Genomic DNA, 27,250 nt, shown 5'->3' on the forward strand with positions numbered 1-27,250 from the left:
ATCTCAGAAAACAAAACTAAATAGCAATAATTATCGCCCCTTAGGGTTGTTGTAAGAATCAAACAGTGCACAAATTAGATACAAATCCTTTAAAGTGTGCCATAGAAGGACAAAATGAAGGATAAACAGCACACAACACACCATTAACTTCAAGTTCTCTGGGGTAACTGGCATGTTCTATTGCAAGTATTTCAGTAATTTATTTATTTTTATTCTGGAAAAAATAATTCGAGTGTTTAGTAAAGGACTTTTGCCATGGTAGTCAGATGTTGATTTAAAACACCCTTTTTTCCCAATAGCTAGACAGTGGTGGTGCATGCCTTTAATCCCAGCACTGCAGAGACAGGCATTTGGATCTGAGTTCAAGGCCAGCCTGGTCTACAGACCAAATTTCAGGACAGCCAGGGCTACACAAGAAACCCTGCTTCAAAAAAACAAAAATAAAATTTAAATTACTTTTAAGTGTATGGGTGCTGTATCTATATCTATGTACCACATGTGTGTATGGTGCCCATAAAGACCAGAAGAGGGTGTCAGATCCCTTAGTGCTGTGGTTACTGGTGGTTGTGGGGCACGATGTAGGTGTTGGAAGTTGAGTTCAGGTCCTTTGGAAGAGCAACCAGTGGGGGTTTTTGTTGTTGTTGTTTGTTTGTTTGTTTCAAGACAGAGTTTCTCTGTAGCCCTGGCTGTCATGGAACTCACAAAGTAGACCAGGCTGGCCTCAAACTCATAGAGATCCACCTTGCCTCTGCCTCCAGAGTGCTAGGATTAACGGCATGCACCACCACCGCCAGTGTTCTTAATCACTCCTGCTCCCTTAGTGCATTTCTTTTATTATCTTCATTTAAGTGAGGGAAAGGGAGAGAAAGGAAGAGAGAGGAAGAGAGGGAGAGGGAGAATGAATCAGAATGCAAGAGAGTACACATATGTACAGGTGCTCCCAGAAGCCAGAAAAGATACCAGCAGATCCCAGATCCTCTGGAGCCGGAGTTACAGCGTTTGTGAGTGGGCTGTAGTGGACGCTGGGAGCCAAAAGTGGACCCTCTAGAAGAGCAGCAAGCACTCCTGGCCATTGAGCCATCTCTCCAGTCCTGAGATGTTGAGTTTTGAAACGGATCTTCGAACACTTGGGAAGATCTCTGAGAGTTTAAGTCTAGCCTGAGCTAAATATGACCCTATCAAAAAACAACCACCCCTCCAACAACGAAACTGAGATCTTAATACTAACTTCTCCCCGCTTTGGTAACAGGCTCACCCTGCCATTTCTGGCTTTTACACAATATTGAAGACACCAATTCAGGTCCTGATGCTTGTACAGCAAACAGTTAACTCACCAAACCAACCCTCATACTGGGGCTAAAGACCACGCCTGGCTCCTTTTTATTATTTTAAATTATGTGTAGGTGCATGTCTGCATGCGGATATGCGCAGGTGAGTGCAGGTGCCTGAAGAAGCCAGATCTGGAGCTGGTTTTAAGCTACCTGATGTGGGTACTGGACCTGAACTTGACCCTCTGGAAGAGCAGAGCAGCAGCTGTTCTTAACTGCTGAACCATTTCTCCAGCTCCTCAGCCCAGGAATTTAAGCCTTGGTCAACCTTGAAAACCTGTGCAATGTACTACATTAATAGACTAAGGATGAAAAAGCATATGAACATCCCAACATGCTTGAGCAAAACATTTTTGAAACATCAACATCTATTTCTGCTTTAAAATGATAGGAAAATGGCTCTAGAAAACTAGAAATAAAAAGATCAAGAAATTTCCTTAAGTCAAATGGTTATGATCATGCTACTCAATCTTAAGGCATGAGGCATATTCATATTAAATCCAAAACTGAGCAAAGACTATGACAAAGAAGAAATAATGAAAGAATGTAAGAATGGGATGCTGGGAACTAAGCCCAAGCCCTTTGGAATAACAGCAAGAGCTCTTACCTGCTGAGCCACCCTTCCTGTTCCGCATCTGCATACTTTTCTTTTGTGTGACCTACTGTTTCCTTTGTACAGTACATGGTTTCTCATTGCAGTATTGTTTGGAAGAGTAGTAACTGAGGTAATTTGCCAGGAATTAGTGTTATCTTCATGTCCCCCCCCCAAGAACACGGGGGACTAGAGGAGATCTTGGAAGAATAAACCTTGTCATTTTATAATTTCTTAGGTGGCACCTCTTAAAGATAAGCCACTTTGGGGCCACTGCTATCAGACTAACCTCCCTGCTACTGTCTAAGAAAGAGGTGTGAGCAGACCCACTGAGTTCTAAGGGTTTAAAGAAGCATCCAAAGCACCAAGTGAGTCCCTGAGGTGCCCAGGATGTGGTGGATGCTAGAAGCTGCCTTGAGAGGTTTTCCTGGGAAAGGTGTCACTTGACAGCTCCATCTGTAATCTGGAACAAAGGGGATGTGAGGAGCAGCCACCAGGGCATCCAAGCAGCCTACGCACTGAGGAATCCATATCTTCTCTAACAGCGGCAGCTGTGCTGGGTTTCTCACCAGCATGTGCCACCAAAACTTGCTGACCTGTGAGAGGCAGTCTTAGAACCTCCCTATGAGAGTGAGGGGCTGGCTCCTAGCAAGATCAGGTTCTCTGCCAACCTAGGAGACCATCAGCATTGATGTGGCTTCCTTTCTGACTGGGAGAGGAGCTTCAGGGGGAGGCTACTGAGTTTTCTGTGGACACAGAAGCTGAAGAAATATGGCAAAATCCCAAAGGATGTGTGAAAGATAGTGGACCAGATACTGCCACTCCTATGCCTTCTGGTCAGCCAACAAAGGTGTGCCATTTGTTGTCTTTTGAACAGCAGTGGTTGCCAACTGTGTATAAAGAGCATCCTTGAGTCAATCAAGCCAGTTAGACATGGCAAGCCCTTATCATGTTGTCTGCATCCATGCTCTTAGGTTGTGGACAGCATTTATGTAGTGAATGCCATTTATCAACCTTGTCTCACAGGAGGACCCCCAGTCCTTGAAGCAGAATGTAGCCCCTGTGGTGCTGCCAAGCACAACCAGAGACCAGTAATATTTGGGTCAACGGTGCCTGTGTCTCTGTTCCTAGATATGAGTAGTTTATGGTAGCGCAGAATTGACCTCCCATGGGCCATAAAGTCATACAATGCTTTACTCTCTGGACCTGCTCTGAAGTGGGTGTGTTTTATTGTCTACATCATTCTTTTTTAACCTTCTGATTCCTGGTCGCTTGGTTACTCCACCAACACTGAGAACTCTACAAAAAGTCTTTTGTTGACCTTGTTATTGATTGGATTGGAGGCTATAAGCACTACAGAATGATTTTTAAAACATCAGGAAAGGTTCCATTTATCAAAGTCCAGCAGGTACACCCAACTATTTATACATTCAACAAACTTAGAAACCACAGCTAGCAGTCATAACTACAGAGATCTCCACTCCTGAACGATACACACACATTTTCCATGCCACCCACATCAAAATTAATGAAGGCACTTTTCTCAGGGCAAGGGGGAAAAATAGACACAGAAGCTCAGTTACCTTGGAACTGTGGGGCTGTCACTTGTCACCTGGAGAGAAAGCTCTGACACTACCTGGGAATCCCCCTTCCCTGGGGCTCAGCTGGGGGGAGGGAGTAGGTATAGTCACAGAAGCTGAGCACGAGGCTGGCCACTGTGTTTTCTCTGGAGCTAAAGGTCACTGTGGGCTCCCTCTGTTTGCAGGCTCCAAACACAAGTGGATTATTATCAGCTGTCTCACAATGCCTTATCTACTCACACACAATTCAAAAAGAACTTTCCCACCCTGTTTTATTTGGAATGCTTTAAGTTCTTAAGAAAATTGGTGCCTTTTTCTTTTTTCTTTTCTTTTTGGCTCCTTTTCAATGTCAACCTTTGGGTTGTGAGGGCAGAAAGGGGCCTATATTTAAACTCACTAGACATTCATTACCACCTGACAGAAACCTTAGGGAAGCCTGCCAAACCCTAGTGTCTGGGCTTTGGCTATTTAGAATCTCCTGGGGTGGATAAAAATACAGATTTCAGAGTTTGGTGCTACGGCATACGCCTATAGTCCCAGCCTTTCAAAAAGCTAAAGCAGAAAAATGGCTTCCTGAGGGTGGAAGATCCGGGCCAGCAAGGAAGACAAAGCAAGGCTCCTTTTAAAAGGGAAGGGAGGGCAGTACAACAGCTCAGTGAGCAAAGGTGTTTACCTGAATTGGGTCCCCAGGACACACATGGCGGAGAGAACCAAACCCCACCAGTTGTCCTCTGACCTCTATTCATGGGCTGTGGCACCTGCGCGCTCCCAAAATGAATACCTTCTTAAATGTTTTTACACACCACACACACACACACACATACACACACACACAACACACAGACACGTTTTCTTCAGTAGTCCCAAATCTTGGTTCACCCAACATCAGCTGCCTCCACCATGCCATCCAAATATGACCCCAGTGAGGTCAAAGTCGTGCTCCTGAAGTTCACAGGAGATGATTCCAGTCCACATCCACCCTGGCCCCTAGATTGGTCCCCCTGGGTCTGTCTAAAAAAAAAAAAAAAAAAAAAAAAATGATGATGATGATGATACTGCCAAAGCAACAGTGATTAGAAAGGTCTAAGGATTACAGTAAAGGTGATCATTCAGGACATGAGGGTCTTGGGAATTGAACTCAAGTTGACTCAAGTTGGTAAGCTTAGCATCAAGTGCCTTTACCCAGTGAGCCACCTCACCAGCCTCTGAAGCTCTTGTCCTAGAATGCTCTTACGGATGATTTAACAAGCAGTCAACTTTTTAAAAAATGTATTCATTTGTGTGTGTGTGTGTGTGTATGTGTGTGTGTGTGTGTGTATGTGTGTGTGTATGGGGGCAGGAGACAGAGACAGACAGACAGAGACAGACAACTCAGTGGCCAGAAGATGGCATTGAGTGTCAATTCTCTGCCAATTGTTTTGAGGTAGGGTCTCTCTCTGAAATGAGGGCTTGTACTTTTCTTGGCTAGGCCCAGAAAGCCCCAGTGATCCTCCTGTCTCCACTCTTACTTAGAGCTGGAGTTACAGGTGTGCACCAGACACCCGGCTTGTTACATGGGTGCTGGGTCAGAAGTCTGGCCCTCATAATGGCAGAGGAAGCACTCTTAACATCTGAGCCATCTCTCTAGCCTCTAGGCAGTTCTTTATCTAGACTACTTCAAAAGCAGATGAACACTAATGGTCTAGTAATTTCCTCAGTCTCTGTTCAGGATTAATCAGCAAACACTTACCAGCTAGACAGGTGACAAATGATGCTCCGGTAGCTACTGGGGAAACAAAGGTGACTGATAGGTGTTTACTGATAAGGGTTCTCTAGCTCAGCTTCACAACTGAAGATGGGGAATGTAGCTCGGTCAGCAGAGCACACGCCTACCATCGAGGAAGACCTGGGTTCAGCCCCCCAGTACAATGTAAACCAGGCATGGTAGCACACAGTGGTAAGCCCAGTTCTTAAGAGTTAGGAGGCTCAGTACAAGTTTGAGGGCAGCCTGAGCTACACAGTGAGCCCCTGTCTCAGAACAAACCTACAGATAAACAAGTAAACTCTAGGTTCTTCTTTTGTTTTCACAGAAGATGAGACCCTGTGGATTACTTCTAGACCAATATGGTATGACAGACCACGCCCTCCTGAAAGGTTGCCGTAAACACCTCAAAAACTTACTTTGCTCAACTGCCGACTGAGATGAACCTAGCATACAGGATACACCATGAAAGACCTGATTAACAGCGCCACCAAACAGCAAGAAGCAGTTTGGAGAGAAAAAACTGCACCCATATTCCCAAATATTGTTTATAAATATTCTTTTACATTTAAAGGGAGATATGATATAGAAATTAATAATTTGCATTGGTATGGATTTTGCTTTATTGATATAAATTTAAGGTCAATCTTTTTATATGTATATTTCTGCTCTTTTTTTTGGTTTTTCGAGACAGGGTTTCTCTGGAGCTTTGTTTTTTTTTTTTTTTAAATATTTATTTATTTATTATGTATACAATATTCTGTCTGTGTGTATGCCCGAAGGCCAGAAGAGGGCACCAGACCCCATTACAGATGGTTGTGAGCCATCATGTGGTTGCTGGGAATTGAACTCAGGACCTTTGGAAGAGCAGACAGTGCTCTTAACCTCTGAGCCATCTCTCCAGCCCCTATTTCTGCTCTTGATTAAGGTATTGTGATTGTGTAGTTCATTTACAAATGTAATGTATAATTAGAAAATATAGGTTGTTAATGGATAATCATCAATAATAGTCAAGCTTGTAGTCATGTTAGTTAGATTTTCTAGATATATAGAGACATATTTCAGTTAGATAGGCATTATTCATATCTTTCAAAGACTATAGAATATGACATTTAAAATGTTTTAATAACTTAGGGTTTTTCATGACAATGAGACACATCTGCTCCTGGCAGCACCAACTACTTCAAGAGGAATAGGGCATCGAAGAGGCTCCTTATGGAGTTGGCTAGCCATTTGGGCAAGAAACTGCTCTTGCCTGGACTGTTTCACTGGACATGCAGTACCCACAGAGAGATGACTGCTAAATTTGCCTGAAGGTTAGATGATCCTTCAGGGTTCCTGTTTCAAGAAAGAGTCTATGAGACATTCTGCAGGATACAGAAGAAAGTGACTGAACTGTCTTTAAAATTTCCTGCTTCATGGAAATGTCTGCTGGATACGACGGGCCTGTAGGCTAAAGATAGATGCCCTAACGGTACAGAAAAACTTTGGGTCCAGAAAGTGAGATGTCTCTGTCATTTCTAGAATTTTGGAAGTTGCTTATAATGCACTTCCTGTTTACTTAAGTAATATTATCTCTTTCTGGAGTCTTTGATGGAGTTAAAGAATTTATAGATATAATTTTCCTTAGTTATGATAAAAGATAAAGTAGATATAAATATTGTAACTTTAATTCTTGCTTAATAGCTGTTTTGTTATATGTAATTTTACTATGTTAAAGCTAAAGCCTTCCTTTTTGTTTAAACAGAAAAAGGGGAAATGGCGTAGGAGGTTCTTCTGTCTATGTGTTGCTTTCATTGGTTGAATAAAGAAACTAAAGGCTGGGGGAAAAGGGCAGATGAAAAACACCATGGATCTCCTACCTGGGATGGACGCTGGTTAGAATCTTGCCGGTAAGGCACAGTCATGTGGCAATACACAGATTAACAGGAATAGGTTAAATTAAGATGTAAAAATTAGCCAATAAGAGGCCAGAGATAATGGGCCAGGCAGTGATTTAATTAATACAATTTCTGTGTAATTATTTCGGGTGTAAGCTAGCAGGGCAGCTGGGACCAAAAACAGGCCCTCTCTCCCTGTAACAGAGGAAGACTTGAGTTCAGCCCCCCAGCACAATGTAAACAAGGCACGGTAGCACACAGTGGTAAGCCCAGTTTTTGAGGGGCAGAGTTAGGAGGCTCAGTACAAGTTTGAGGGCAGCCTGAGCTACACAGTGAGCCCCTGTCTCAGAACAAACCTACAGATAAACAAGTAAACTCTAGTAAGTGGCAGAATGGTTGTGAAGGTACGTAGTCTGTCTCCAGAGCCTGCAGCCTTTACCACCAGAGGCCAGTATCTGCTTTCAGCAAATCCAGTAAAGCAGAATCAAGATATAGAGATAGGTAATCGGAATAGGGGTTTGACTCAAGAGATTTTTTTTTTTTTGAGACAGGGTTTCTCTGTGTAGCCCTGGCTATCCTGGAACTCACTCTGTAGACCAGGCTGGCCTCTAATTCACAGAGATCCACCTGCCTCTGCCTCCCAGGTGCTGGATTAAAGGTGTGTGCCACCACTGCCCACCTTGGGATTTTTTTTTTTTAATTGTTTGCCAAACAACTAAAGAAATATAAAACTCCTTGACTGGAGCTACAAATAATGAGCTCATCCTATCTAAGCACGGCACAGGGTTTCTTCCAGTGAGCTTCAGCCCCGAGAGGAAGAAGGCCCATCGTTTCTATAGTTCAGTTTCTAAAACTTCTTGATTTCATCATGTACTAGGGTAGAAGTCAAGCCAGTCTGTGAACCAGGGAGACATGAAACTGCAGATTCTGCTGATTTTTTCCATAACCTGTGCCGGAGCTGACTCCCCTAGATGTTGATTTAGAGGACAGAGAAAGCTGTCGGTAGGTCTGGGACCCAAACAGCAAACCTAGGATCAGGGTCACCATCAGAGCAAGAGGACGCTTAGTCATTGCCATTTTAGTGGATATACATATTATTGAGTTTGTCCTCTGTGCTTCTCAGAGGCTACTGTAAGCCGCAGCAACACTTCTGTCTTGCCCTTAGTGACAGGCAGTGGTCAGGCACACCACTGTGCCTACCAATCATCAGGAACTGGGAAGTGCCATCCTCAAACCCAATGATCGGTTGGTGAGAGTCTTCAACTTCAAATAAAGGTTGACATCTGGACTTAGGCATGGTAGCACATGCCTGAGATCCCAGGACTTGGAAAGTGAAGACAAGAGGATAAGCCCTGGCTCTATAGTGAGTTCAAGGACAAGCTAGGTAGTAGTGATTGATGTGGGAGGGCCCAGCTCACTGTGCGTGGTATCACTGCGTAGGTGGCCCTAGGACTTATAAGGAAGCAAGACAAGCATGCCATGAACAAGCCAATAACCATCGTTCTCCCAAGGACTTTGTCCTCACTCCAGGTTCTTGCCTTGAATTTCTGTCCTGATTTCCCTCGATCATGGACTATGACATGGAAGTGTAATATTTTCCCACCCCACCTTGTTTTGGTCACAGCCTTTATCTCAGCAACAGAATACACACACACACACACACACACACACACACGAGGTTCAGCTACCAGAACACTGAGGAAGTCTGGCTACCTGAGATGGCATTACCCTAGCATAATTACAACAATCCGGGGACATAATTGTTACATTCCAAGGTCTGAGACCTAGTCAAGGTAAGGAGAAAATGCGTATTAGCCCGCTCAGAGGTACACTAGGAAAAAAAGACATTTTTGTCTTCCGTGAAAAAACCCTTAACACAAGGAATGTATCCTCAAATGCCTAGAGCGACTAGTGTAACACTGGTAAATACAGATATCTAAGTCACACTTAGTACGTGCCAGGCTGAACACACACTAACCCATTTCCATACTTGTGAAGCAAACTATTATAAACCCCATTTTTTAGGGAAGGAAAGCGAGGCCACTAGAGTTCTGTAATTTGGTTATGATCATGCAGCTAAACCAAGCAGAGGCAGACACAAAGCCAGGAAGCGAAACCCCCCCCCCCCCCCCGCCTTGAGTTTGGCTCTGCCCACTGCCCTCCATACCCTCAGTGCTTGTAGATAAAGGGGTCAGGGGGAAAAGGTTAGAATCCCTGGCAAAATTCCATCTAGTCTATCTGTCAATCTCCCCATCTGTCAAGAAAAGACAGAAGTACATATATTCACAGAAAACTCTCCAAATTAAAAAAAAATCCATTTTATTTTAACCCTCTGCAGGTCAAACAAAGCAGGTCATCATACTTCTGAACTTGGAGCACTGGACAGCAGCCTCCTGCCTGACCAAAGGTCCCTGTTGGGGACTGTGGGTCTAGAGACCAGAGGGAGTTCCCTCCGCAAACAATAGCTCTTTCAGGCCCACTGATATGAATAATTAGTTTTAGCATTGCTGCCCACAAAGATTACCAACAAGCCCAACATTCAGAAAGCAACTTGATGCCCTTCTAAGATAAAGAAGACAGACGTGGGAGATCCTAGGGGGCCTTGGGGGAGCCCCATCTTGAAATCTAGTGAGGCTACGTCTGTTCAAAGGAAGAGGTGGACACTGGCCTAGCCCGTGCACCTCCTCTGGTCTAGTTGCCTCAGTGGGGCCTAAGAGTGTCTGCAAGACTCATTAGCGCTGTGACATGCTGTGGCTTTCACTGCTGTCAGTGCGAGTGGGCTCCAGATTCCTCAAGATGCTTTAAAATAAGACAAAAAGGCACAATTATGCAGCCAAGCGAAGACAAGGCAGCTGCATACAAAGCAGGGCTTTCTCCATAATAGGATCACAACCCAGCTAGACCTTGTGGAGGTCTCTCTGACGGGCTGCAGCTGAGGCATCTGTAATTGGATGCTTCCTTGCTCCAGCTCTTAGATTATTCAAAGTGCAGGATTTCCAGAAGCCTCGGGTTTCAATTAAGAATATGACCAGGCAACATGATGAGCATAATACTATTTTTCAGCCTGGCAGTTTATTTCAGCAATGCTCATGGCCACACTAGTAATGACAGTGACAAGGTTAGCCAGCCTGCTATGTACCAGGTACTTTCAAAGCGCTTGATAAATACATGCTGATTTGTATAATCTTCACCCAACTTAATTAGACATGGATTTTATATTAGTATGGTTGCCATGGTCTACAGATACAGACACTAAGACACAAAAAGGCCCAGAAACTTATCAAGGTCACGCAACAATTATCTGAAAGAGCTAGGACTTGCGTCTAAGTAATATAGCCCCAGACCCTGACTACTGCACTAAGGACTTGGCATTTACACAACTCTAACTGTAAGTCACACCCTGTGCCACTTGCTTTTTGTACACTATTTTTTTAAACTGTGTGTGTGTGTGTGTGTGTGTGATGTTGGGAATCAAATTTATGGCCTCACACCTGCTAGGCAAGTCCCCTATCACCTGAGTTACATCCCCAGGCCTCACTTACAAAAGGAGGTAAAAACATCCCTATTGTTCAGAAAAGAAAATATCTCTACAGAGAGGAAAAGTAATCTAGTTCATGGAGCAAATTTCCAAATAGCTACAGAGGCAAGGCTGTCCATTAGTTACACTAGGAATAACTTGCTTTGGCTCACAGTCTCAGAGAGTTGCAGCCCATCATAGGAAGGCACTGCAAACATCTTAGTCCAAGACAACACAGGCTTATACAGCTGTTCACAGAGCAATGAACTGAGAAGCAGTAAGTGACGGGGAACTAGGAACCCCATCATAATCTTTAATGGCCAGCCCCTTGTGACCTGCTTCCTTCAGCCAGGACCCACCTCTGTTTTTGTTTTTGTTTTAGGACAGGGTTTCTCTGTGTAGCCTTGGTTGTCCTGAAACTCACTCTAGCTTTGAATTCACAGAGATCAGCTTGCCTCTACTTTCTGAATGCTGGGATTAAAGGTTTCGCCACCACAACCCAGCCAGGGCCCACAAATTAAAGGTTCCACAGCATTCACAAATAGTGTCACCAGCTGGGAAACAAAAGTTCAAAACATGAACTTGTAGGGGACATTTCAGGTCTACACCATAACTCAAGTTCCTCTGATCCAAAGCCAGGCTCCACCTTGCAAGGTTCAGAGTCCCAGCTCATTTAACTTACTGGATTTCATAAAATGGTTGGAAAATTATCTAGTGCAGTCACATTGTTTCAGACCTACAGTCTGGAGAAATTAACAGTTAGTGGCAAGGGCTGAAGATGCAGCTCAGCTGGGAGAGCATTTGCCTAGCACGTATGAAGCCCTGGCAGGATCCTTAGTAATGCAAACCAGGCGTGGTGGATCATGATGGTAACACCAGGACTCAGGAGGTACAAGCAGAAGGACCAGAAGTTTGAGGCCATCCTTGGCTACATAACAAGTTTGAGGCCAACTAAGCTACATGAGGAACTACTAACAACCCCACCCCCACCCCACCCCCGCCCCCAATACCACCACACATACACTAACAAAACAAAACAGCTCTGGGTAGTCATTTGAAGGATAAGTCACCTGACTCCTCTCCAACAGGCAAGGCCACTAGCACCATCTCAAAGAACTACAGACCGAAGAGAGTAATTGATGTTTAATAGCTATCATAAGTGAGAAACAAAAAGTAATAAAAGAAAGTATGAGTATAAATATACTTTGAATGATAATGTACCTAACTTACAGATTGATAGTTTCATACTTTTGTTTACAAATCTGTTCTTTATGATTAGAAATAATAATGTAAGGGTCAGGCAGTGATTGTCCACACCTTTAATCCCAGGGTAGAGGCAAGGTATAGAGGCAAGCAGATCTCTATGAGTTCAAGGCCAGCTTGGTCTACAGAGTAAGTTTCAGGATAGCTAAGGATACACAGAGAAACCCTGTCTCAAAAAAAAAAAAATTGCCCAGGATGACTCCAAAAATCTACAGTGGGTATGGTAATACAAGCCTTTAATCCCAGCATTTTGGAGGCAGAAGCAGGTAGAGATCAGTGAATTCAAGGCCAGTCAAGGATATACAATAAGATCCTGTATCAAAAAAAAATCTAATTATTAGACAAGGACCCCAACATTTGCACTGCATGTCTCTAGTTCCACCACTTACAAATATGTGAGATTCCCAAGGAAATCATATTTCTCATCAAGCTGGACAATGGGCACTCATGCCTTCCACTCTCACAAATAAGCAATATACCAACAGACCCATGCCAAGCCAAACAAAACAGATTTGCGTGGTTTTAAATTCTAGGATCTTTTTCACTGCTAGTGATTTAGTGATTTTGTATTTGGGGCCATGAACCTTGACATAATGGCTTGTCTTCCTTTATATATTACATATACAATACTCTGTCTGTGTGTATGTCTGCAGGCCAGAAGAGGGCACCAGACCTCTTTACAGATGGTTGTGAGCCACCATGTGGCTGCCGGGAATTGAACTCAGGACCTTTGGAAGAGCAGGCAATGCTCTTAACCACTGAGCCATCTCTCCAGCCCCTTGTCACACTCCTTTAAACAACACTAAAACTTAGATCAGGGCTGGAGAGATGGCTCAGAAGAGCACTGGCTTTTCTTCCAGGAGACCAGGATTCAATTCCCAGCACCCACATGGCAGCTCAAAACCACCTCCAGTTCCAGTTCCAACAACCTCTTCTGACCTCCCATTTACACATGGATATAACCCACAGACATAGGCATGCAAAACAACCATAAACATAAAAAAATAAGATTTATTGCCAGGCGTTAGTAGTGCACACCTTTAATTCCAGTACTTGGGAGATAGAGGTGTGTGGATCTCTGAGTTCAAGGCCAGCCTTGTTTACAGGAGTTCCAGGACAGTCAAGGCTACACAGAGAAACTCTATCTCAAAAAAAAAAAAAAAAAAAAAAAAAAAAAAAAAAAAACAACAAGCTGGGCGGTGGTGGCGCACGCCTTTAATCCCAGCACTTGGGAGACAGAGGCAGGCGGATCTCTGTGAGTTCGAGACCAGCCTGGTCTACAAGAGCTAGTTCCAGGACAGGCTCCAAAACCACAGAGAAACCCTGTCTCGAAAAACCAAAAAAAAAAAAAAAAAAAAAAAAAAAAAAAAAAAACACAAAAACTAACCCAACAACAACAAAATAAATAAAATGTTACATTATATTATACATGCACACACAGCTATCAGAATTATTGTAATTATCCTAGTAAATTACTGAATGAAGCTGCAGTAAATCAAGATTGCCCCAGCAGCACCCGCCTTGAGTCACAGTGCTTAGGAAGTTGAGGAAGTCTTTAGCCCGGGAGTTTGAGAATATCTTCGCAACAAAGTGACAACTCAGTGAAACCTTGTTTCAAAAGAGAAGAAAGAATGAGAATCAATTAGGGTGGGGTAGAGAAGCTGAAGGGTAAAGATAAAACAATTTACTTCTACTGGTTTTTCACTTTTGTGAGGCTCACCTCTTATACACACGCAAGAGTGTGATAAATGCCTGCAATCACAGCCCTTGCAGGCAAGAGAATCAGTTCAAGGAAACCTCCAGATGTAAATGTATTCTGATCATCAAGTCAACAAGTTATATAAATAAATTAGAAACTTGGGAGCAGTAAAGTCTGAAAAGGGTAAAATAAGAAAAATCCACCATAAACCAGGCATGTTAGTGTACACCTTTAGTCATAACATCCAAGAGGCAAGTAGACTTCTGTGTGTTCAAGACCAGATTGGACTACACAGCATGTTCCATCCCAGCCCAGGCTACACAGTGAGTCCTTATCAAAAGAGAGAATAAATTAAAGGAAGGAAAGGAAGAAGGGAGGAAGGGAAACAGGAAAATCCACCACAGCTTTCAAGCAGTACAAAAAAGGAAGAAGAGAAGATATAGATGAAGAAAATGAACAGCAATAAGGAGAGGGAAGCCAGGGGTCACACTGCTGTGACCCTGGAGCCTAGCTGTACTGTTTGGGGTATAGCCTGGGCTGCAGGAGGAGGAGGAGGGAAAAGGGGATGAGAAGAACGAAAAGGACTTTCAGTTCTTAGAGATCAACAGCCTGCGGAGGTACTCCAGACCCACAAAATCCTTGCTTGAAGGGCTGGAGAGATGGCACTGTGATTAAGAGCACTGGTTGCTCTTCCAGAAGACTGGGGTTCAATTCCCGGCACCCACATGATAGCTCACAACCATTTGTGACACCAGTCTCAGTGGATCCAGTACCTCCTGATACTCCCCAAACAGCCACCAACTGGAAACCAAGTTTTGAAATGCCTGAGACCTATACGAGACAGCTCCTTCAACCACAACACCATCCATAACACATAAAAATAAACAGAGTCCGGGTAGATGGCCCAGCAGTTAAGAGGACTTGCTACTCTTTCTCTTACAGAGGATCAGGGTTCAATTCCCAGCGACCAAATGGCAGCCCCACAACCATCTGTAACTCCAGGGAATTCACAACACCTTCAGGTCTCCTTAAGCCACAGGTCCTCACCAGACATACAAGCAGACATAATACCCATACACATAAAATAAATTAAGTAAAAATAAATCCTCACTTGAAAATACATGATCAGTCAGGTGCTACAGCTCATGCCTGTCATCCCAGCACCAGGGAGGCAGAAACAGGAGGATCTTGAGTTCAAATCTAACCTGGGCTACATAATAAGATCCTACTTCAAAATATATACACACAACAAAACAAATACAATCATTTTTCTGCTTGGTCGATGAGAAAAATTATGTCAGCATTGTCTAAGAGGCAGGAATACCACAATTAAAAGAACTGACTTGTGCAGAGAGGGTGGGGAGGGTGATGAATCACTTAAAAACAGTTATATAGCTGCCCTAACATACCAGTGTACAAAGTCCAGGGAAGGCTGGCAGAGCCCACACTGGGCTGTTTTCCTAAAGTCATTCACAGCTCCCCCCCCCCCCATCCTTCATGGTGAGGCTGAAGAGCTTAAGTTCCTGGTCAGCCTCCCTTGCAGCTAAAGATGGCCATGTGACCCAGTTTTGCCCAAAAGTGGGACAACAGGAGTTGTTAGGTAAGACTTCCATGACACTATCACTATTTTTTTTTTTTTTTTTTTTTTTAAATATTTATTTATTTATTATGTATACAATAGTCTGTCTGTGTATATGCCTGCAGGCCAGAAGAGGGCACCAGACCTCATTACAGATGGTTGTGAGCCACCATGTGGTTGCTGGGAATTGAACTCAGGACCTTTGGAAGAGCAGGCAATGCTCTTAACCTCTGAGCCATCTCTCCAGCCCCTATCACTATTTTTTTAAACTTGGGTTTGAGATGGGGTTTTACTCTGTAGCCCAGGCAGGTCTAGAACTAACTGAGACCAATCCTGCCTGCTAGGATTAAGGGCATGAGTCACCATATTTGGCTCCATTCCTACAGGAACAACCACCCAGAGTCCTTTATTCCCCTTTCCTCCCTAAATTCCAAGTACACACAAGGTAATATAGCATATACATATATCAAACTCTATGTCACAAGCAAGAGGACAGACATCTTCCCACTGTAAGACAATGAATGGTAGGGTCTGAAACAAAAGGCCCTGTTGGGATGCTATAACCCACCAAACAGTTCTTGGAATGGGAGAACAACAAATCCCTAGTTCATGAAGTCACTGTGCAAACCCCATGGTTGCTGTTAACCAACTGCAGCACACAGTGGCTTACAACAGCATCAACTTACTGTCTTAGCGTTCTGCACCTTGGAAACCTGAGGAGGGTCTTACTCTGTAGCCCAGGCTAGCCTAGGATTTACTGGCTAACACTGAGGTGCCAGCAGGGACAAGTTCTTTTCTGGAGAATGGAAAAGTCGTCATTTCCTTGCATTCTGTGGCTTCTGGAGGCCACTCACATTTCTTGGCTCATCACCTCTTTCTTCACAATCAAAATCAGCAGCAAGGAGTTACATCACCCTGACCTCTTCAGCCCCTTCTCCCAAGTTATGTTTAAGATCTTTGTGACCGGGTTTGAAGAGATGGCTCAGGAGTTAAGGCTCAATGGAATCTCTTGACTTCAGTTCCCAGCACCCCTACGACAGCTCTGAACCTTCTGGAACTCCAAGGGATCCAGCTTCCTCTTTCAGCCTCCACAAGCACTGCATATCTGTAATCTATCTATCTATCTATCTATCTATCTATCTATCTATCTATCTATTGATATATCTATCTACACACATATACACATACATACATATTATATATACATACATACATACACAGGCAAAGCACCCATACACATAAAGATCCTTGTGAATATACTGGACCTACCCAGATCCTCCGAAATAATACACACACACACACACACACACACTCCCCCCAAAGTCCCTAGCTTACTTTTATATGTAAAGTCTCTTTGTTATATACAGGGGTCTTCTTTGGGGAGCCCGATTTTGCCTGTCATGACCACTGTGGAAGTGAGAGGTAGCACAGAATAAGCACTGCAGAAGGGAGTTTCCAGTTACTTGAAGCCAAATGTATATTTATTTTATTCTATGTGTATGGGTGCATGTATGAGTGCAAGTATGTCTTCTGTGCACCATACACATGCCTGGAACCTGTGAAGGCCAAAAGAGGACATTGGATTCCTTGGAAGTAGAGTTACAGACAACTGTGAACCATCATGCAAGTGCTGGGACTTGAACCTAGGACCTTTCCAAGAGCAGTCGGTGCCCTTACTTGCCAAACCATCTCTCCAGCCCCTCAAATGCACTCTTAACTGAGAGCCAAGTCCTAGTTCTACCTAGGGGAGACAAAGAAGACTTCACAGAGCAGGGAGCATCCTAGCTTAGGCTTGAAGGACGGATGAAGACAAGGTGCATTCAAGACGAAGGTAGAGAGAGAAGGGTGTGTTCAGTATTAGGCAGCTACACAAAGTTCAGTGCTGCTGGGGCATAAAGTGTGTATGTATGGAAGGAAAGGGGTTTCCCAGAGAGCCTGGTAAAAAGCCTCAGATCTTACTCTGTGTACGGATAGCCACTGCAGATTGTGAATCAAGGTACAAATCTAAGCATAGAGCAGGTGTTTGTCTTTAATGTGATTTGAGGTTGGAGAGGAAAGGGTAGGGGCAATGCAATGCGTCCTTGAGGTAGTGTCAGTGGGGATGATGGACCTCCAGCTACTCATAAACATTTACTGAGCACCTCCCATGTGGCCAGGCAGAAAGTAAGGTCAGAATAAGGTTCCCTGTCAGCATGATGACCACAACCCAAGGCATAAATGATATTCAGGGGAAGAGCCTCATGTTTGGGTCACTACACCTGCCCCCAGACCTGAAACACAGAGAGGGAAGGGACTTGGAAGAATTAAGGCAGTCCCACCCAATAGAAAGAGGCCCAGGCAGGGTCTTCAGTAACAGTAGCCTCCCCCTTTAAAAATAATTTTTAATTTTAATTGTGTGTATTTGGGGAGAGGGGTATGAGCACATGTGAGTTTAGGGACCCACAGAGACCAGAAGACAGCTTCAGATCCCTCAGAAATGGGGTTATAAGTGTTTGTAGCCACCTAACATGGGTGCTAAGAATCAAACTCATGTCCTCTGAAAAAAAAAGTATATACTCTTTTTTATTTTTTATTTTTTTGGATTTTTCGAGACAGGGTTTCTCCCTAGCTTTTGGTTCCTGTCCTGGAACTAGCTCTTGTAGACCAGGCTGGCCTCGAACTAACAGAGATCCGCCTGCCTCTGCCTCCCAAGTGCTGGGATTAAAGGTGTGCGCCACCACTGCCCGGCTTATACTCTTAAGCTCTTAACTGCTGATCCATCTTTCCAGGTCCCTAACAGCCCTTTTGTGTATATATCACCCAAGAAAAGAGCAAAAAGTCCTGATGCTTTCCCACTTATCAGGGGTTTTTTTTTTAATTATATTTTTTCTTGAGATAGAATCTCTTGTAGTCCAGAATGGCCTCAAACATACTATGTAGCCAAGGATAACCTTGAAAGACTGGTCCACCTCCTTAGAGCTGGGGTCACTGGCCTTGAATCATGAGACTCCATTAAACTTTCATCAGATGCTGGAATTGAACCTAGAGTCTTGTGAATGTTTTAAGCACTCTACCAACTGAGCAGTTTATTTTAAATCACAGCTCATGCCAAATTAAGAAATACAATGGTAGGATTTGAGGTTTGAGACTATGCTCAAAGTGTACCCAAGTCCTTTACGGTGAAAGGAAAACCTGAAATTATGAGAATAGCAGTAATTTCATGACTTTGTAAATATTCTAAAATCTATCACTGAATGCAATAAAGAAGCCAATTTAATAATATATGAATTCTCAATAAAAAAATAATCACAGCACTGAGAAATTTTGGTCTGGCTAATTAACCCATTGGAGCCAGTTTCCTTATCTGTAGAATAAAAAGTAGTATATCCTTCTCTTTTTCTGTTTTTTGCCATCCTGGGAATTGAACCTAGGCCCATTTGCATGCTGGGTAAGTACTCTGCCACTGAGCTTATACCCTCAGCTTTCTTTTCCTTTTGAGACAGGATCTCATTAAATTATTCAGGCTGACCTTGAGCTTCTGACCCTCCCACCTCAGTTTTCCGAATAGCTGGGATTTCAGGCCTGTACAGGAGAGTGCCCTTCATATTGTTCTGAATATTAACCATGACAATGGGAAACGCACTTCACAAAGCGAAGACAGTAGGTGCTAAATATATTTTAGTTTCCTCTCTCCGAGGTGCCAATAAGCCTTTAAAGCTATCTTTTGTTCAGCAATCACAAAATGTGTCTGTCTCAAGCTCCAGGCAACCTTCCTCCAGACAGTTAAGTCTCCGGCAGATGATAGCAAGAATCAAGCAGGAAGACAGGACGGGAAACGAAGCAGACTCTCTCGGAGACACTGCAGATTTTCTCTGCAGCTACATGGCGCAGAGATCACAAGGGAGATTCACGAGGCAGAAACAGCTCCGCAAAACACAGTAGTGAGGGAAGCAGGTGGGGACAGAGACTTCTGCTCGTAATTCTTGTTTGCTACGCAGCTCAGTGTCCAAAATCGACAACTGGACTGTAGCACACAGCTCTGATGTTTGGAGATGATTCACGGCCTAACTCAAAACTAGAAGGAACGCAAACCACCAGACTTGTCTACCACAGAGCTAAGGCAAGGAGGTTTTTGTTGGGTTTTCACCCTGAGCTTCTCACTTGTGGCTTTTTGAGCGCCTGCCATATGCTCAGTCTTGGGAAAGACACTGCCGAGAGAAACAGACCCCGTTCCCTGCCCTCCAGCAATCAGCCAACCCCTTGGCTTGAGAGCCATGCTTCAGAATATAACAGGCATCGTGCCTTGCAGAGAGAAGGGGTTCTGTTGTCATTTGTCCTCTGGGTCAATGAATTAATAGATGGTGTAATAATAAAAACGATTGTGCAGTGTGGACTCACTCTAAGAAGCGCAGACGGGATGGAGTAGTTGGAAGGGCTTGTGCCAGAGGCTGCTAGCTGCTTGCTCACTGTCTATTCTTCCATTTGTCCTCGTAACAGAGACCCCATTTGATTTAGAGGGCTGCATGCCCAGATAAAGTACTCTATTTCCTGGGCTCCCTGGTAGCTAGAGGTGGCTGATGGGATTTAAAACAGAAACTGTCAAGAGAGGTTTCTAGGAAAGTGCCGCAAATAGCAGACCCAACAACCGCCGCTCACTCTTTTTCCTGCTTTGAAAATTCCTTGCCTGAAGCATAATGTGATGGGTGGATCTCCAGTCGCCATTCTGGATCACGACACTGACAGATCAAAACCAGTCTGAATCCCTGATGATTACGCAGTGACCATAATGTCCCTATACAGTTTACTTCTGGAGTGCATCACATGGGAGAGGACTAAAACTCTCATCTTGCTTAAGTACCAACTAATATAGGATTCTATCACATCTACTAACCCTCTATCTTAACCAACACAGGCTCTAAGGAAGAAGCATGGCTCAAAGGGTTGATCTGGGAAATAGTGGGCATGCATTTCAAATGCCAGGAAGAACACATGAAAAAGCATCATCAGCAAGAATGTTAGCTGGAGCAGGTAGGGGAGAGCAGGAGCCACAGGAAGCCCAGCTGATGGCTTTGCGGAAGCTTGGGAAAAGAGAAGGGCCAGAGACCACAAACAACCAAGAAAGTCGATCTCCTCTGAAGGAACAACACAAATGTGGACTGAGTAAAAATGGAGAAGGGAAAACAAACAAGCAGAGAGAAGTGAGAGCTTCTTTATGTGAAGTGAGGCAAATATGGGGGTGTAGCTCATGATGGAGTGCTTGCCCAGCATGCACCAAGGTCTGGCTTCCATATCCAACCTGGAAGGAAGAAAGGGAGAGAGGAAGGGAGGCAGGGAGGGAAGGAAAGAGAGACAAAGGGATAAACAGAGGGAGAAAAGAAGAAAAGAAAAGCTGTAAATAAGAGCCCAGCTCAGTCAACTGACAATCTCTGGATTTGCAGTTACAGTAACCATCTAAGAGCTGCTCAACACTGTGTCCAGTGCTGTGCTGTGGGACTTCCTCACGTCACCTCATTGCAGCTTCATAACAAGTCTGGGGTGTACCCCTACTATTGCCGCCCCATCCCACACACAAAGAACCTGAAGCTCTGAGAAAGTCGGAAAAGTCATCCCAGGGAAGTATCACAGCCCTCAAGCCCTATTTGCTGTCCAGACAAGAGAAGTGGAGTTGGTTTGTTTTGTCGGTAAGAGTTTAAGGGAAAGACAGGAAAGTGGGGTCCGAAGAGAGGGCTCAGCAGTTAAGAGCGCTTACTGCTCTTACACAGGACCTGGATTCGGTTCTCAACTTCCACGTGATGGCTCAGAATAGTCCTTAACTACAGTTCCAGGGAACTCTATGCCCTCTTCGGGCTCCATGAGCACCACGCATGTACATGGTGTACACACATACGTGTACACACACACTTAACAATCCTGATATGTGACAGAAGGATCCAGAGGCAAATACAAAACACTCCACCGGAAGGAAATGAGACCAGAGGAACCACGGGTTCCAGGCTGGTGGCATTTCCTGCTTGTATTGAAGAACCTGTTAATGACAAGGGTAAGTGATGGAACGAGGCAAGCCTGGAAAAGCCAGTGACTCAGTGCCAACTTTGGTCACCTATCAACCATGACAAACCACCAATGCATGTGTCTCAAGTAGTTTTGTTTTGGAGGCAGGGTTCATGACACAGCACAGGCTGGCTTGGAGCTCCTAATCCTCCCACTGAGCCTCACAAATGCTAGGATTACAGGCATGCACCACCACACTTGGCATGAAATGGTTTTTTAATATCTCTCCAAGACAGGGACTATAACAGAATTATTTTATTACAGCTACTGCTAAAATTTCAATTTGAATTAAGTTATTCAGTCACATTCCTGAATGCAAGGAATTCTTCTCAGAGCAACAATCTTATTAGTCATTGCCAGAAAGTGCAAGGGGGGAGGAGGGGAAGGACACCGTCAGATTACAAATGAGAGAGGTAACATGAGCATCCAGCAGGAAATGCATTTTCCATGAAGATTAAAAATAAAAGGTCTCCATCAGAAGCCAGCAAATCCAACAGTCAGGCCTCCATGTATAGAAATGAGACCCTAAACTGGGCAGTTGTGGCACACATCTTTAACCCCAGCACTTGAGAGGCAGAGGTGGGCAGATCTCTGAGTTCAAGGCCAGTCTGGTCTACAGAACAAATTCCAGAACAGCCAGAGCTACAAAGAGAAACCCTGTCTCTAAAATCAAAGAAAAAGAAAGAAAGAAACCAGGCCCTGAACAGCTGGCCCGGTGTGACAGTGTAAGCAGTATGCTCTGTGCCAGCTTGGACCAACCGGTGTCCCAGTGCCAGCTCCACAGCTCTCGCTGGCTCCTTCAGAGCCTGAGCTGGCCGCCTGTAAATTGGGACTAACCGTTGCCATCTGCTGAGGCTCAGATGTCCTGCTGCTCTGTCACCTGGCCTCCCACAGACTACAGCTTCAGTGTCCTCTGATTAGATTCCTAGACAAGGGCCATTGACACAACAGGACAGCCCAGCTCTGATTCCTAAGACCTCCCCAGGATTCTGAGCGTGACCTTAACTTGTTCTTACGGTCCAGGATTCTCACCTGTCTGAGACAGACAGGAACACAGGTCAGCTCGGGTTTTTCTTCTGGTCTAGACACTTTGTAAATGTACTTTACTTTGTTACTAATGGGAGGCGGAACACATGGGGAGGACAGAGGACAGTTCTGTGGGGTTGATTCTCTCCTTCTACCTTGACTCGGGTTCCAGGATCAAGTGCAGATCTCCAGGCTTCCACAGTTGGCTGCAAGCACCTTGCCCACTAAGCTCTCTCTCTAGCTCCTAATTCTTTAGAATTGTTTTCTTTTTCCGAAACAGGCTAACCATGGTAGCCCCAAACTCATGACTGCTTTAGCCTCCAAAATGTTGGGATTACAGGCATGTGCCCTGTCTGGTTCCTTAACTCAGGATTTAACAGTAGTCATCCATTAGAAAGCTGCTGCTTTACCGAAAAATCAGTTTCTACCCAGCAAAAAGACAGTAAAAATAATGAGGCTGGGCCACCAACCCAAGCAGTTTTAGTCCTGAACACTGCTTGCATGAAGCATGACCTTGATAAATGCTTGCTGAGTAGGACAGATGGATGGGTGGATGGGTGGATGTGTGGACGGCCAAGCGCCAACAAAAACAGAGAAATATAGAGTGAGACTGGACTATAGCTGTGGTAGAGGGCTTATTCAGTACATACAAGGCCCTGGGTTCAATTCCCCATCTCAGAAGCAAGGGAAGGGTGTGTGGAGAAAACTCTCTCCACTGAGCAAAATTAATGCAAGAAGGAAATGCCACCTATTTACAATATTAATGATATTTACTTTGGCATTTGAACTGAAGCCAGAATATCAGATGAATAATTTCTAACAGTCAAAGGGATGCTGCACATGGAAAGGCCACCTCTGAGCTTTGTTAAAGGGACAGCATCTGGGTCCATAAGGAGTGCAGACACACAGAGGAAACCACAGGCTCCAGAAGGAACTTGTGAATCCCGGGGACAGATCCGCTGACTCTAGGCAGGGTTGGTGCAGAAGCATGCTAGCACAAGAGGGGATACAGCCTCCATTTGAGAACATCCAGCTATATGTGCCCAGGACTGGCTGGCCACTGAGGGGAAGTCTGAAATCTAACATGTGGCCTGCTACCTCACAAGGCCCAGTTCACAGGAGCTCCTAATGATCTCAGGTCTTGTAGGGACGTCAGTGATAATGAAGGCTATAACAACACACACAGACATGTGTGGACTTCATGGTCATACATCAAGTGTGCTATTAACCCATCTAAATAGCTTCCCAGTCTCCTGAATCCAATCTTCACAACTATTCTGGGAGGTACATTCTAACATGTGTAGCAAGAAGCTTAGCATTCGTTTGAAAGTATGAACTTGGGAACCAGACTTCCTGGGTTCAAACCCTATGTACTCCTTTTGTAAGCTGGGTGATTGGTGGAACATCCTTCAAGCTTTCTAAACCTCAAGACTATTCCTATTCCATGGAGGGGAGCCCCTTAGTTTTTTTAAATGCTACCTCACGAGTTTCTCTCCTTAGAACCCTGTGGCTAAGGCAAAGCCTGATACATTATCCAATAAAATCTGACCTACAGTTAAGTCCTCTGGATACCAACACGTTTTCTAGATCGGGTCTTACTTTGTAGTCTAGGCTGGCCAAGAACTCTTCATCCTCCTGCCTCAGCCTTCTGGTGTGTTGGGATTACAAGTATGTACCATCACCCCTGGCATACAAATTACCCAAATATTTATGTCATTGAAACAAAATTGTAAACAGTGGTACTAACCACATGTAATGCTTCCTCCGTCCCTCCCTCCCTCCGTCCCTCCCTCCGTCCCTCCCTTCCTCCCTCCCTCCCTCCCTCCCTCCTTGCTTTTGGTCCTAGGGGCTGAACCCAGGGCCTTGAGCATGCTAAGCATGCAGTCTACCCCTAAGACATCGGGGAAGAGAGAAGGGTGTGCAGGGGGCGGGGTGGGGGAGGGTTCCCATACAAGTTTGCCTTGAAGAGAGCCTAGAGGAATTTGGACTTGACACACCTAGGCCTACTGGTGCTAGACTATGTGCTCTGGCTGCAGTCTTTGGTCCAAAACAAAGAGAATCGTTTTCATCCCTGATCCATCCTGAGGAGCCACCTGTGTCGTTAGCCCCAAGCCTGTGCTGATTCCTAATTTGCATCAAGGTGCTGAAGAACAGACTGCTTGAGGATTTAACAACCACTCCTGGGGACAATCCAGAGCACTGAGCATACCTGACAGAATGACTGATGTGGGCCTTGGGAGCGACAGGACAGGTGCCAACTACACAGCAGCTGAGGAGACTTTAGCCTCGGAGGAGGGCATCTGAAACTTGGCACTAGAGGAAAATCTTCACCTCTTGCTTTAAATGAAAGGGGAACATAAAAATGATTGCTAGCAGGAGTGGCAGAAGCATTGCCTATGGGAACAGTAGCCAATATCTGCTAATGAATAAGTGTAATTGATCAAAACAGATGACTTGATGGATCTTCCAAGTGTGCTTTTAGCAGAGTGGACAGTTTTTCATTCAATGCAAACTCACCCAGAGAAGACCTAATAATGGAGATTTTGGAACAATCCCAGAATCATTGGTATGCCCCCCCCCAACACCACCCCATTCACGGAGCAAGAAGGCATCTTAAGTTCCTTGCTGCAACTCAATCAAGCCAGACACCAATGCATGCTTTCTGCATGCCTGAGGAGCCCCTAACAGTGCTGAAATGCAGCAAAAGGTTGCATACCACCCCACAGCCCCGTTAACTATTTCTCCTTACCTATTTCTACTCCCTGACCTATGAAGAGCTGGGCAGCCTTTCAAATTCAATGCAGCTACTCATTAGTTCAGACATTATTTATTGAGTACTGTGAAGACCACAAGAGGATTAAAAGACAAGACCAGACCCTGTTCTCAAGAAAGAAGGCAGACAGGAGAGGAAGCAAAGGACAGCGGACACCAGCAAAGGTCTCAGGTCACCTACTTGAACACATCTGAGATTCAGTTTCCTTCTTTATAAGGTGAAGGCATTGATTAAAGCCGCTCTCTAAGAACCAGGCAGGCTCGAAGCTGGGATGCCAAGCCTGTCCCTCCTCTGGGGCTCCTGGGAAGCCAGCAGACCCAAAGCAGCCTTCTCAAAGAGAACAGTCCTGCAAAGAGGAGCCCTGGGCACCTCCTGGAGTGAACTAGGCCTCCAGCATGAGACGCAAGCTGGAGAAAACACAAGATAACTTCAGAACATTTAGGGAAAGAGTAAGACTTCCACACTAAGGAATCGAGGGGAATTGGGGGACTTCTGGAGTTTCTGCATCAGGGTGATGCAAAGGAGTCCGGAGGACTTGTGAGGAGGGCTGGAGACCAAAGTGAAGGGTCCTACCAAGGTCTGGTCAAGTGCGCCGTCCCATCAGTCCCTGCTCATGCTTATTTTCATAAACTCACCCGAACCCCAGAGTCACTTCCCCATGCTCTTGTACCTAAGAGGGGGTACGCCTACCTGCGGAGAAGCCGTCTTCGTGGTCTGAGCTGTTGTGGCTGCAGTCACTGCCTCTCTCGGGCGAGCTGTGACTGGGCGAGTCTCGGTCCGGCACGCGCAGGAACCTCTTGCGCCCCCACTGGGCGAGATGCTCCCGCGCCCCGCGCCTTGGGGGCTCATCCTCCGCCTCCAGATGCTCCAGGTCTCGACTCCGCCGGTGGTGCCGCCAGCCTCCTGGGATCAAGTGCATCCACCGGTGGGGGCTGCACGGCCGCGCCGGCTTCTCGACCTCATCGCGGGTCCCAAACCGGTAGGGGGCCACAAGTAGGTGGCCGAGGACGAATTTCTCATTCAAATCCACCATCTCGAAGTCATGGTCACTGCCGTCGCCTCCATCATCCCCACCTGAAGCGTCCGGTTCGCCTTCCTCCGAGCCCCGCCCTGCATGGGTCCCGGAGGAGCGCTCCTCTCCAGGTGCGGATGACCCCGTGCCATCGCGGCCGGGGGGCACACAGTCCTCGCGGAGTCCGAAAAGCAGGCGAGGCTGCACCAGCTGCTGGTGGATGGCGGCCGTTAGACTGCGCACGGCGCCCCCTCCCTCCATCGCCCCGGGCCAGGCAGGAAGGTCCAGGCACACGTAGGGAGCTGCCTCGGCCGGTGTAGCCACCTCCGGACCTGGGAGATCTGGGTCGCGGCCCGCTGCACCCTCCTCGTCGCGCAGTGGCGGCGCGTGCAAGGGCCCAGCTGGCTCCTGCTCCTCCACCGAGGCTCCCCCGCTACCGCTGACGCCGCCACTGCCGCCGCGGCCTCCGGCGTCCCCGCCCTCGGGCCGGCCGCCCCGTAGATCCACCTTCTCTCCATTCAGGGCCGCCTGCAGGTACCAGACTTTGAACTTCTCCTCCGCCAACACCTGTTGCAGCCGCTTCAGGTTGAGTTTGCAACGCTCGAGCTCACGCTCCATGTCCGGCACCGACTCCAGCCTCATGACTGGAGCCTCCTCCCCGGGGAACTCGGCCTGCCAGTGGCGTTCAAACTCCTGCGGGTCCCACATCCCGGCCGCGCCGTCGGGCCTCCGGGGCCCGGCTCCCGTGCGCCTCAGCAGGCTGAGGTGGCGCCTGGAGCTCTCTCAGAAGCGCGCGCTGGCGGAGTCCCGGCCCCTCGCTTCAGTGCCTGGAGGAGAAAAAGAAATAAAGTTTTTCCCCTTCCGCCCTCGTGCCTTTTTTTTCCCCTTTCCTCTTCTTCTGGGTTTCGCCTCCCTGACGTAAGCAGCCACCCGACCGCGGGGGCGGGGGCCTGGGGCGGCTAGCGCGGAGACCGCTGTCCGCAGGCACTCGGCTCGGCCCGGTGGGCTCGGGCGCGCGGAGAGCCGCGGCGGAGGCGGAGCCTCGGTGGCGCAGGGCCAGAGCCTGCGGGCGCGCCTCGTAACCGCGCAGGCAGCCTGGCGAGGGCTACGTCGGAGCGGGCTGGCGGGGCGGCCCACCTCTGAGGTGCGGGAGCTGCCCGCTGCTCGACCGGCTCACACCCTCCTGGAGAACCAACCTAGTTGCGCAGCTCCAGCCGCAGCGCCTGGTCC

The 27,250-nt window shown here is 46.1% G+C and overlaps 1 protein-coding gene across 1 annotated transcript in view; it reads right to left on the bottom strand.

Annotated features, from left to right (window-relative positions):
• Positions 1 to 26,813, bottom strand: part of Abr (ABR activator of RhoGEF and GTPase) — a 198,714-nt gene extending 171,901 nt beyond the window's left edge. Inside the window, exon 1 of the mRNA XM_057775296.1 lies at positions 25,699 to 26,813. Within this exon, the coding sequence (XP_057631279.1) occupies positions 25,699 to 26,728 (1,030 nt within the window). The 5' untranslated portion in view covers positions 26,729 to 26,813. The remainder of the gene's footprint in view (positions 1 to 25,698) is intronic.
• Between the last annotated feature and the right edge of the window lie 437 nt (positions 26,814 to 27,250).

Source organism: Chionomys nivalis, chromosome 7 (genome assembly GCF_950005125.1).
Source record: "Chionomys nivalis chromosome 7, mChiNiv1.1, whole genome shotgun sequence".
Classification (NCBI taxonomy): domain Eukaryota; kingdom Metazoa; phylum Chordata; class Mammalia; order Rodentia; family Cricetidae; genus Chionomys; species Chionomys nivalis.